Below are 13,454 nucleotides of genomic sequence, written 5' to 3' on the forward strand. Positions count from 1 at the left end.
CTTCCACTTTAATTATGTGAGACGAAAGGGCATACCGTACATAGCTCCCATCCTTAGCAATTTGGTTTTAATACTTTTGATGCAGTAATTTATATTGAAGTTATTAAGATTTTTTGGTATGTTGCTCATTGCGCTTTAAAGAAATGCCGCTTCCTTCATAAATGACCCTTGTGATGTCAGTGAACCTTACATCTCTAGATGTTTTGCTTGAACGACCTTATGCCGGTGTTATGAAATTTCTAGATATTAACATCATACTACATTATGATTGGACGCGCTCGAATTTCCAACCTTGCGACGAAAAGCTATTATTTTTTTTTAATTTAGCAAACATTGTAAACTTTTAAATGACTCTTAGTTGGGATTTCATTCCTTAATTCTCTCAAGAAGTGGTTCCCATGATCCATGCATGAAAGTGTAATGCAGCAGTGCAAGCTACTTTGAGCTTGGGTACCCTTCCCATTTTCTTCAGTATATCGCGTAATGTCTCCTAAAGAAAGCACAATAGAAAAAAAAGAAGCTAATAAGACTTTTCGTGTAAGGAAGATACTTTTGTCATCATCTCATGCAATCATAGGCTCTAATATATTATGAAAAAATCAGCTCAGCGACTTTGCGCTAGAGAGGTTTTACGGGCTTCTAATAAATCGAGTGGCCAGTGCCCCAAATATTTCTTAGAAGCCGAAAAGGTGACCGGCTGCAGAGAGAAGCATGGGGAAATTTTTGATAACTGCATCGCAAATGTCTTATATCATATATCAATCTGCTGTGGTAAGCAATATGTAGGACAAACGGGCAGATATCTTAATGATATGCTTCCGACACATGAGCGGGACGGTAACAACATGCGTAGGAAAGTACTGTCGGCCTACTGATTAGTTTGCAAATGCAGTCCCCTTCTTAAATGTAAAAAAATGTTTTTTTATCTAAACAAAAAGTTAGAAACAAATGAAACGCAATAGATTTTAAGTCTGAAAGTTGATTGCACATGTAGCCCTTCTGGCAGAAACGCTTTGCTAGTGCATGTTCTGATGATACAGTTGTGTGATGATACAGTTGTGTTACGATAATAAAACAACCAGCCCTCGTTTCTTAGATATTTGTTGGAAGAACAGTTTGTGTGTCCTTTTTGAAAAATATAAAAACCACAGCAGACACAGGACAGATCGGAGGCGACGACACCGCCTTGTGTCGTTGTCTCCAGTCTGTCCCGTGTCGGCTGGGGTTTTTAATTTTCCAAGTGTGTTACCAACTGGCCTGCATACCTAACCCCCAATTGTGTCTCTCTTTTTTTTCTGCCGAAACCTTATTGATTGCACGATTTCTCCCTTGTATCATGACTTCCAACGAACAAGTTCTGGCCTTAATGTTTTTGAGGACTGCTTGAGAAGGTATTGCTACACGACACCAAGATAGTACCTTCTAAATTATGGAAAAATTACCTTTTAATTCATACTGCACGCGTTCTTCGGTCTCTTCGAAGAGCCCATACGATTCCTCATCCTGTGGGATAGTATGGTTAGCAATCCATCCGTCACACACGAAGCTGAAGAAATCGTCGCACGGCTGCACGCTTTCATTGATGCTGGCCTTGAGTAAAGCAGCTGCAATGGGTCAAGCATGTTATAAAGAGTACATAAAAGGGGCCGCATTATACCACTGGCAATTTCGTTTCTATTTCGTAGCTTGTATAATAACGACACATTTGGCTTGAGCATTCATTGTTAAGAAATTGGCGCAGTCTTTTGGTGCTATGATCAGTTTGAAACATTCAGTGCTAGTTTGACAAGAATACCAAAGAGACGTGGTCAGCTGGAAATCTTTATTCACCCTTTTATGACGAAACAGCTGATAAAGTGTGAAGCGCTGAAGTATAATCTGAAATTATCATTGTGCTTGAGAAAGGCGCAACGTGGGTCGTACGCTGGTTAGTGTTCGGTATAGATTACTTAGTCGGATCGGTACGAAGAGCTCCCTGCTTGCTTGTGCAGTAATCCAGCGACAAGTTACCGATTAAAAAAGTGAATTTGCACCTCGTCAATCAGAATCGCTCACTATCGTCAACTGAACAGATGCATGACAGGTAAAAAAAAGGCTGTTTGAAAGCAGCACTTGCATCGCACGCTTTCTTAGGTTCTTTTTTTTTTGCGGCATCGTTAAATAGTTGCGCCTCCGGCAGGCGAACATGTAAAATTTCATACATTCACCCAGTTTAATCAAACTGAAGTAAATAACAAAAGTTACATGGAGTTAGGCGGGGTCTATTTCATACCCGAGCTACAGCTAATTGACTCTGAACTTTATAGACAGAAAGTAGCAGGGAGCGCGATTTCGCGCGAACAAATCTACATTGCGGACAGGACCTGCAGCTCAGTCAGGTGTCCTGGCGTCGGGATCCCTCCTCTTCCGAAACTGTATCAGCAACTGTACTCTGCAGCCATGGGAAACTCTCCAGATGCTTGAAACTTTCGGCTCGATAGGACGTCGACATCAAAGAATCATAACTCATTTGGCTTCGAAGTCTCAGACAGTTCACGTAGCAAAAACGTGGTGAATTCGTCCGCACCCGTCGTTATCTTCTAGCCTAACAACTGTAGGTTACGCGCGTATATCAAATTAGAGACCTAATCGAGAGCAGCATCGTTGAATGAGCGGCAAAAAAGCATGCAAAACGTGAAAATACAGGCAAAGCCTTCTTGCGGCACGCGGTAAGATGGAGCAAACTTGTTGAACAATATCACGCATTGTTAGACAATTTATAAGCGAACGCGAGTTTGCAGTAAAACGAGGAAGAGTACAAGGAGCTTGAAAGATGAAGGCAGGAGGCAACATGGAGCTACGACTCTTCAAGTAAATTCGAGGGCTCAACATTACCTGAAGCACTTATCCTGCAAGGACATGCATGCCCACCACACTTAAGGGACACGCTTGTTGAGGACTTCACCCCTCATATGATGATCCTCATGTTCCACCGCCACATTCAATCTTATTGAGAGGAGGTTGCACATCTCAGTATCGGTCGTGCTTCCGAATCTGAGTACCAAAACGGATTTGACACTGGCACTGTTATTATGCTAAGCCATTAGGGCGCCTTTTAGTTATGTAGGCCCACTAACAATTTGAAGAAATATAGCAGAAGACAGAACTGCCGAGTACATAAAGAACTTTGTTTTATAATGTATTTCTCTGATTTTACTTTAAAATTCCTGCGTGTTTATCAGTTCCGATTCCGGTACAAATCAGGCCATTGAAGGATGAGTTCAAAATTTAGGTTTTTAGTTTGCTTTCTGAGCAAAAATATTTCATTTGTCATTGTTACGACTTCAGGAAGAACGAACTGGCCTGCTCACCACTTCCTACTAAACGATTACCTGCGTAATGTGCTGAAAAAATAGTTAAAAACGTTTTCTTAATTCAGACTAACAAAAAAGACAAACATCGCGACTGACTTGCTTTCGTGCAGTAGGGTCAGTGTGTTTTTATGATTATATTTTTGTCAGATGTACAGGCACAATAAGGCACATCAAGTAACTAAACCGAATCCGACTTTTCTCTTGCATTCACTGAGATCATTTTTACTAGTGCATGATTTACCTACGTCTACTGTTTCAGTATTGTTTTAGTATCTGCCTACCTTTTGTTCTCTGGGAAACTATGGTTGGAATATCTTCAGTGAGTATTTAAACTCACATCATTTCAGCGGGACGTTGTTAGCGTTGCTACTAATTAACAGAAAGATGCCGGTAGGACATACGGTGAATTATTATGTGCTAGCCGCACTCTTATGTAATTATACGTGAAGATTTTGTCAAAAGGTATGCAGCACGATTGTTTTGCTTGAAAGCCCTCAACGGGTATCAAGGAACTATTCCAAGAATACCTGAGCGAGAGAAAGGTGAGGATTTCTCACAATCAGCGAGAATCCGCACTCCTTAGAGGAGCAACGGGCAGAGTAACGAAGCTTTGAATCAAATCTTTTGGGCTATATATTCTTGAAAAATACTGCGCTTTTCCATCGGATGCATAAAGCAACCACAAAAGCAATTTTTTTTTCAATCAACAAGCAGTTAGAAACATCGCAACTGCTTCCATGATAGGTCTCTGCACTGTTTATCTTTAATTAGTCCAGACCTGAAGAGGCAACCAAAACAATTTAGTAAGAAAGAAGTGAGGCAACGAACTAGCGAAGAGGGGCAGACCAGAACAATTCAGGATCTTTCTTCAGAATAGGCAATCAGATTTAACCAAGAATGGAGGCCGTTCTCGAGAAGCAATGAACAATAACCTCAGAGATTTTATTACTGAGTATGTGATAGAAGTAGGCGGTTAGACATTACAGATTGTACCGGTAAACTGTCTATGGAGACAAAAGGTTTTATCAGTAAACGACAGAGTATGAAAGCTTCCTACGAAACAGGCAGGATAGATCTAGCATAAATATGAAAGCTATTCAATAAGCGTAAAGTGGCCGGCATTAGGAATATAACATCAGGAAAATTGAGCATGCTCTAACGAACGGGGGCAGCCTCAAAGCCATAAACAGGGAATTGCGGATAGGGAAAATCAGATATATGCTTTAAGAGAAAAGGCGAGCAATGTTATCAAGAATACAGACAAAACATAGTAAAGTAGCCGAAGAGTTCTATACTGATCTACACAGTAGCTGAGGTAGACAGTACAATAATGTCGTTTCCATTACCGAAAAGCAGTCAGACCTTGCACCAGTGACGAAGGACGAGATTAAGAAAACTTTAAAAACCATGAAAATGGGGTAAGCAGCTGGGGACAGTTAGGGAACTACAGATTTGTTGAATGACGGAGGGGATTCCTTGCTAGAAAAAACTGGCCAGCCAATTAACGCAATGCATTCTGTCATCGACGGTCCCGGAATCATAAAAAAAACGCTCACATTATCTTAGTGAGGGGCTTCTAGAGACATGATACATTACAGACCAATCAGCTTACTATATACTACTTATAAAGTATTTACTAAGGTAATGGATAACAGAATCTTGAGAACCTTACAATTCAATCGAGGAAAAGATCAAGCAGGGTTTCGTAAAGAGTACTCTGCTGTTGATCATATCTATACCCTCAACATTGTGACGTGCCTTTATTTTAGCATTACATATGACATCAGCATACTCGATCACCTATCTCATGAATGACCGTAGTCCTGACATTGAAACAATACTGCTACGATTGAAGCTTAATACATGGTTTTGTCTACGCAATTATATGCTACTTGGAACTGAAAGCAAATAAACACTGCCCATAGGTGAATAGCGGCCTTCAAGCACTTTTGCAGGCGGCTGAGAATGTGTTTGAAATTAAAATCCAACATCAAGTCAACAACTGATCTTTCTACTGCAATCGGAAATAATAAAAAAAATTAAACTAGCCAGAACAGTTTTTTTTTTTACAATTTCAATTGCTTCCTCAGGCTGTAAGCGATGCTTTTGGCGCTACATGAACCTTAAGGAACAAAATACCGGCATAGTCAGCCCTCACGGAAGCAAAGCCAGTGCCAACTCACTGAATAATTACTTTCACCTAATCTTCATTACTGATTATGGTCATTTACCACACGTAAAACACCCAACATATATGCCTCGAGCTCCCAACAGTCGACGAGACTGCCGGACTAAATCTCATGTTAAAATTGGCTTCCAAAATCAACCCCCGACCAGAAAATATATCGAACGCATATATAACGAGATACACTGATTACATAGGGAAATACTTAAGCTTATTTTTAACAAACAGAAATCGTTAGCCTCTTTTCTCTTTCCAACAGATTTGGAAATGGCTGGAAATATTTCTATTCATGTATCTGTTTACCAAGGGCAAGTATTTAAATGTAGCCCCATATCACAAACACAGTGCGGCATGTACATTACAGCAAAACAGAATGCTGAAACAGTTAACGACCTTCCTCGAAGATCAGCAATTCATATCACCGTTTCAGGATGAATTTCGCAACTATCTACAATCACTCAACAACCCGAAATGATGCACGAAATTTCACCGAAAATTGATCACGGAAAGCAAATTGACTAATTTTACTTCTCCAAAGCTTTCGATTGTTTTCCATAAAAATAAATTTTAAGGGACACTTAAGCGCCGCACCCTGAGGATAAGGGGAGAAGCGCTTCACACCCATGAAATTACTTTTCTTGGTTTTCAGCTTTATTTTTTAGATATTTTTTGGTTTTGGGGGGGGGGGGGGGGTGGCTGCTGAGCGAGTAGGCCAGCAGTAAGCTCGAACGCCGCTTCTTTAAACTTGATGCGCGTCAGTGCAGGTTCAGCGGAACACGCTGTTCGCGCTCGAAGCAACTGCGGTGGCAGTCCATCGTTAATTACAAAATAGCGTCCCACACGCACGGGGGATGTTTTCCACTTTTTTCTCTTTCATACATTGTGCATTCGCGTGGTACAATGACACCACCGGCTTTTACGCGCCATGGAGCCATTTCCTTCTCTCGTAAAAGTATCCTTTTCAATAAATATTCAGTAATTTAACAATTGCCAAAATTATGGCTTCTCCACAGCAAGCACATATTCTATCCGTTTTCGCAGCATTAACCATGGTCGAAGCTCGCGCTTTAATGCATTTTTGAACCAAGTGTTCTTATATCATTAGAAATATATCTTCAACGCGTAGCACAACTGTTTGGGAGTGGTTTCTTCCTCTCTCTCTCTCTCTGTGCGAACGTCAAGCACGAAAAAGAGAAAACGAATGCGGAGACGATCACAATCCGCCGCCGTCACTGGGCAGTGCTGAACAACTTACAAACGCGTACTTCCTCATATCTGCCTCTTTCTCCCCGTATAACGAAGCTAACACACATCCTTCAACATTCCATTAGCTACGAAAATTGGCTGTAAAGTTTTACTTGCACTCTCGAACAGGCGGAATGAAAAAGTGCTGCGATAACTGCTAAGTTAACGTATTAGGTTCTCAACGTTATTTTGGAGTTGCACCTGCTTACGTACATTAAGCATTGTGCCCTCATCTGTTCCGCATAGACAGTCAGTCAGGCGGCCATACTAAGTGTACCCAGAATGGAGAATACTTGCAAAAATAACTGAACATTGCATGTACACATATTTGTAATATTTTCTTGCAAAACCAATTTTCTGGCAAGCCGAAAGGTTAATTCGAAGAACTCATATGACTTTTTCGGTATATTCGTCTTTTCTTGGCATTTGCTAAACTCATTCTCGTTGAGAAAGTATTGCGGGACACATTTTAGTGGCGTGGTGCTTAGGGCACTAAACTATGGTACCCAAGAATGCGGGATCGAATCCCGAATGCAGTCCCTTTCAATAGAGCCTGAAAGTAGGCATCCGTCTGTTGCGTGATCTCAGTGCGCGTTCAAGAACCTCAGGTGGTCGAATTGTCTGAAGCCCTCTCAAGGGCGTCTCTCGTTATAGCATGAACCGCGTCTCTCGTTATAGCATGAACCGCTCTTTGGCGTTAAACCGCATAAAGCTAAACTTTAATTTTAATGTCTTCTAATATTCTTCTCTACAAAACTGCTTCTCCTTCTTACAATTCCAGGTATAGCTCTCTTCTTCTAGCTGGTTTAACTTCCTATTGTATTGCGTGTCGTTTCTTGAGGTCTCTTATTTACAAATCAGCGTCCACACTGTCTGCTTTTTCTCAAGTTAAATTATGTCATTTTATTTCAGTCAGAATCGCGGAACATAGAAGATTTTGTTTCTAGTGTATCCCTTTCTAGATAAATTACAATTCGTAGATATCATAAAGTGCTTTGAAAGAGGCGCCCCCTGTTTTTACAAGACAATTGAGAAAGAAGCCGGGAAATAAATCAACACACACTGTTTAACGCTCAAATGTTCCTTCATCATTTGTGCTTCCGCTTTTCATCTGTTTTTCGCAATGATTCGCTTCCAAACAACACGCAAGTACGTCAGACTTTGATTCAAGGTGTTTTCATAGATGCATTCTTTTAAATCATAGCAAAACCACAAACCGCATTACTCCGCATAACAAATTGTAGGCACGAAATGCTCGACTGGATATAAGTAAGCATGATGAGAGTCGATTCCAGGCTAAAAAGATTGTAGGAAAGCATTTAACGACTAGATGAAGGACAGCAATTAGGAGAGAACCTCGCAATTTAAGCTGCATAGCAAAAAATATCACCGAAGACACTTGTTATCACACGAACTACTGATATTGCTCGACCATAGGTCATCTCATGAGTCGTTTGCATCACATATTTTGAGGGTGCTGTAGACAGAGGCTGTCAGATAGATTTGAGAATTCACAATTTTATACATTCTTTGCGTATTAAGGATTGCGCGTTTGTTTGGAGGCCTATAGTGAGTATTGCGCGCTTTGTTCACTCAACATGCCGCCAGAATAGCTTTTGGAAGCCTGCTTGCAATATGTAGCAGCGTCCTGGTACAATGCGAGATCGTCAACTAGCTCGCGTTTTCTCTGCACATGTACAGACAGGCTAAAAGCGTGAAGACGACACGACCGTTTAACGATGTCGAGGAGGGTGAGCTTTCCCGCCAGGCTTTAGAAAATGTGACGTTACGGCCTCTGATTAATTATATCCTTCCTCCGTGCTCCAAACCGAAAATGAATATGCCAATGTCACGACGTCACAAAAACAATTTTAGAGTTCATTATTTCGTAGCAAAGGATGGACCAATGAACGACTGAGGTAAGCTTTCAGGTTAATATATCAAGCCATAGAACAATATTTCAGCACTTACCTCTCTCTACGCACACATCCGTGCAACAAAGCTCGTAGTCTTTCGCTTTCTCTGGAATGGGGGAGAAAAAGAACAAGAACCAATATTTTACGTTTCCACACATATTGTTACGATTCTCACGAGCTCTTCACGTCTTAGGCTATAACTTTGCCAGGTAAGAATCGTTTCTAGTTTTGACTGACTGCCCTTCAAAACTAGGTCTGCGTTATTATTGATACCTCATACTTAAACGCTCACTATAGTGGTCTTATAAGCGCCAGTTAGTTTTGTTTGTGGCCATTCTTAAAGCCAACAGTACTCAGAAGCAAAAGGCACGAAACGCATAATACGGAGACAGATCTCAAGGAAACTGGTAGTGGACGGCATGCTTCTTCCCTGCACTTGGTTATGTTGATTATGCAAAGTATCCTGTTTTTCCTAACCCACCTCTATTTTAAAAATTGTGTTCATTTCCGTCGCACAAAAAATATTTATTTTGCTTTCTTAAATACTGTGATTAAAATGTGGTGGCATAGGAAACAACATTCAGGCAGCGCCATTTTCTAGCTTGTTTTAATACTTTGGTATGCTTGTACCTAATAATACTTCAAAATTATAGAAACCAATTTCGCGACCAACTATTTCTACAAATTAAAGTTTATAAAGAGACACAGTAACATACCTTATTTGATTTTATTATTTCCTCGACAAGGAGCATATTCGAGAGTTCTGTCAGCGTTTTCGTTATCTGCACTTAGTATTCCGCGTGTCAGTTTCCACACATGAGAACTTTAAGCAGTAACACCTGTGTAATATCATCGGACTTTGAGGTGCTTTCGTATTTACTTTTCATTGTACCGCACGCGCCTTTTGCGTTGGGAAAGATTGGTTGATTGGTTTGGTTTTTGGGATTTAACGTCCCAAAGCGACTCAGCTAGGCTATGAGAGATGCCGTAGTGGAGGACTCCGGAAATTTCGACCACCTGGGGGTCTTTAACGTGCGCTGCCATCGCACAGCACACGGGCACCACTCCGTTTCGCCTCCAACGAAACGCAGCCGGGATTCGATCCCGCTTCCTTCGGCAGAGTAGTCGAGCGCCGTAACCACTGCGCCACCCCGAAGAGGCCCGTTGGGAAAAAATGCAACTCTCAGGCGTAAGTGACGAACAGGAGGCTCCCATATCACAGCGCTTTCTAGCTTTCTGAAGGCTCTGTCAAATGTCGCACACTCTTTAAACAACTCGACCTCAGAAAAGCAGACACTGAAAAGTGCCCCATAACATGCTTCGTCCCCATGGTTTCGTAATCCTCGCTAATTCAACCCCGCATTTGCACTAATTATAACCATCCTTTTACTGGAGGTGTTTCATGCACTTGTTTTGCTCTCCACTGCTGTGTACAGGGGACATTCTGACACTTTTGATCATTTACATATTGGAGGAGGGGCAGAGCGCACTATTTTTCGGCTTTCAATGTTATATGTCGTCTTTGAAAGCTAAGGCATTCTTTCAGTCCGCACGCCTGGTACAGCACTAGAATTACTGTAGCTGTATGCGGTGCACCTCTTTTCCGAGCCTGTGTCTTACCACTGCCATCTTACGGAGATTTGTCAAGGAATCTGAACGTAAAATAGGTGGGAGACAAAAACGTTCTCACCATGTGGAGCGCAATATCCGCGATCAAGAGAGAGCAGCAATTCAGAGACAGTGGTCACAAGCACAAATGTAATGAAGTTCGCCATTTTGCTTTTCGACGTCCTGCAAAGGAATAAAAAGCACATAAAGATGTCACAACTCTTTTCTGGTTCAGCCCTCTAGAATGTTGTAACGCCTAAAGGCTCCTTTGACATTTATTTACTAAAACTTGAAACCAAGCTCAATCGATATCTATCCCATTAGTTCTAAAACCGCAACGCAAAAATGTTTAAGCCAGCTTGTTCAGCAGATTTGCAACATACGTTCCACTCCAGCGTGCAATGAGTGGGCGCACCCAGATAACGCAACAAGGGAGAGACTGCAGAAGGCGAGAGGGGATAATCGGGGTTGTGTCGCCCGAGTCGGTAGAGAGCAGCCGCCATGAAAACTATTTAATATTTGTTTGTAAATTCTAGGCTCCACACACACCCTTTAAAGTTTCACTAGAATACTCACGAAGACAACCTCTTCGGATTTCTCGAATTAAAATACACGGTCATCAAAACTAGTTGAGCAGAATATCCGCTAGATAGTCTGTTGTAATTGTTGTTCTCATCAAGAAATAGCGTGCTTGTCACGAATGTTCGTTGAACTGCTGTCATTAACGAGAAATGTGCTTAGAGGAGGAAACGATGCTACTGTAAGACAGGTATTCGGCTCTGAAATGTTCTGCTCCTGATCTAAAGAAAGAGAACGACGACAACCATGCTCAGCGCCTGACGCTCAAGAAAGAAAACGACGACAACGCTCACTCCGACGCTCGCGCGTGTGCTAATAGCAGTTCTGCGACTGATCGCAAGACGTTCTATTCACTGTTCACGGCATAGCGCCCTGTGCAAGGTTTTCGATTACTAGTGGTGGACGTGACAGCGATCTCCTCAACCTGCAGCTTCGCAGCCCAGCCTTGCCGACCACTTCCGCTATGCCTGAGACCACCAATGCCACACCCTCTATCCCCTGTCATCCGTTCAGGCGCAGCACAGCAGCGTGACCCAACCACCTTCAGCGACACCGATGACACAGATGTGGAAAACTGGTTGGCGCCATATAAACGAGTTGGTGCATACAAGCGGGACGACACCGTAAAGCTGACAAACATTATCTTTTATTTGAGCGACGTTGCCAATTCTATGGTTTCGAAGCCATGAAACTGACATCTCTATTCATCGTCCCTTCCCGCTTGTCACACGACGTCATCCTTGTTTGGACTTCCTCCATAATAAACTGTTCCCAAGCACAACTTGAGTTATCATCCCTAAGTGACACTCCTTTCGACATATCTGGTGCTGCTACCTACCGCTATCATGCACATCGCAGAGGACACCGACGTTCCGCCTTTCTCCTCAGGGCTTGTGCCTCTTCCTTGTGCTTCTCTTTCCGACGCCACTGCAATCCATATATCCTCGTTACGATGCGCTGACCAAAAATTAGTGTTGCTGCCCCATGCTGTGCGGACAATTTTTCGTAGCTCAAAGCTATTTATGATTGTAACCTGTGCCCCTGGCTTACCAATTTGCGCCGTCGCCAGTCACTGGGTAGCATTGCCTTGCTCAATTCTACTACCGCTTATCCTTTCGTCGATACCACCACCAGCAATTGCATCAGCGCCATAACGCCTCTTTCTGTCGAAACTCCATTTTCCCTCTACGTTTTTCACCGATCCATCGACGCTGGCCTAGCGGCCTTAGAACAAGCAAAACTTGTCACCATACTGCAACGTTTCTCGACTTCGTTCTACTCTCGGCAACCTTCATTGGGACGCACAACTACCGTTACCCACCGCATTGATACAGGCACCTATGCCCCTTTGCGCCAGCGTCCGTACCGCGTATCAACCGCTGAGCGCCGCATCATTGAAGAACAGGTAACCAACATGCTCCAGCGCAGCGTTATCCACAGCCCTTGGGCGTCTCCTGTCGCCCTGATCAAGAAAAAAGGCGGTTTCATCTGATTCTGTATAGTCTGCCGCCGACTGAACAAGATCTCACGCAAGAATGTTTACCCTTCCCCTCGTATCGACGGCGCCCTTGACTGCCTGCAGGGAGCTGAGGTCTTTTCTTCATTGAAGCTGTGTTCGGGTAACTGCCAAATGCCGATTGCAGAGGCCGATCTCCCAAAGACCGCTTTCGTCCCACCAGATGGGCGCAATGAATTCGACGTGACGCCATTTGGACTGGGCAATGCCCTCACCACATTCTAGCGCATGATGGAAAACCTAGTAAGGGGGCTCAGTGGCACAGCGTCTTTGTTACCTGGACCACGGTGTCCCCTTTTTGCCGTATTGTTCATCTCCCCTCCAACGCCTTGATGCCGTTCTGCGATGCCTGCCCGACGCCGCCCTCCAACTAAATTTAAAAAAGATGTTGTTTTAGAGCACGGCAGCTAACAATTCTCGGGCATTTCGTCTGCAAGGATGGCGTTCTTCTCTTTCCGACAAAATCGCGCGCAGTGGCAAAATTTCCCAAGCCCATTACTGTGAAAGAACTCCCAGCTTCGTCGTCCACAGCTCCTTCCACCACGTCGTTCGCAATTTCGCCCCAATCACCGAAATTCTAAGGAAGCTTCTGTCCAGCCACGATCTTTCAACTTAGGGTCCACACTGTGATGAAGCCTTCGCGACACTCTGCCGTCTTCTGACAACTCCGCCAATCCTGCGTCATTTCGACCCTTCTTGCAAGGACATCCACAGTGATGATAGCGGAGTCAGCCTCGGCGCAGTACTTGCTCAGTAGAAAACTGGCTTTGATAAGAAAATTGACTTTTACACCCGCGGACCTTGACAAATGCTGAGAACAAACTATTCGGTCACGGAGAATTAGTGCCTAGTGATCCTATGGGCAGTAGCCAAAATTAACCCCTACTCTTATAGCGGCTCTTTTGACGTCGTCACTGATCATCACTCTCTCTGCCGGCGGTCTTTGAAAGACCTTTCCGGTTGACTGCCCAGTTCGGCTATGAAGCTCAAAGAATACGACATTAATGTCGTCTATCGTTCTGGCCGTAAACATGCCAATGCTGTTGCCCTCT

General features: G+C 43.1%; 1 protein-coding gene across 1 annotated transcript in view; it reads right to left on the reverse strand.

The window, feature by feature from the left end:
* Positions 1-13,454, reverse strand: part of LOC146174292 (neprilysin-1-like) — a 128,402-nt gene that overhangs the window by 71,238 nt on the left and 43,710 nt on the right. Inside the window, exons 2-4 of the mRNA XM_084584986.1 lie at positions 10,390-10,490; positions 8,755-8,805; positions 1,443-1,604 (exon numbers count right to left, since the gene is read on the reverse strand). Coding sequence (XP_084441112.1) covers positions 1,443-1,604; positions 8,755-8,805; positions 10,390-10,474 — 298 coding nt within the window. The 5' untranslated portion in view covers positions 10,475-10,490. The remainder of the gene's footprint in view (positions 1-1,442; positions 1,605-8,754; positions 8,806-10,389; positions 10,491-13,454) is intronic.

The sequence above is a fragment of the Amblyomma maculatum genome, chromosome 11 (assembly GCF_055883805.1).
Source record: "Amblyomma maculatum isolate TAMU_Amacu chromosome 11, ASM5588380v1, whole genome shotgun sequence".
Taxonomy (NCBI): Eukaryota; Metazoa; Arthropoda; class Arachnida; order Ixodida; family Ixodidae; genus Amblyomma; species Amblyomma maculatum.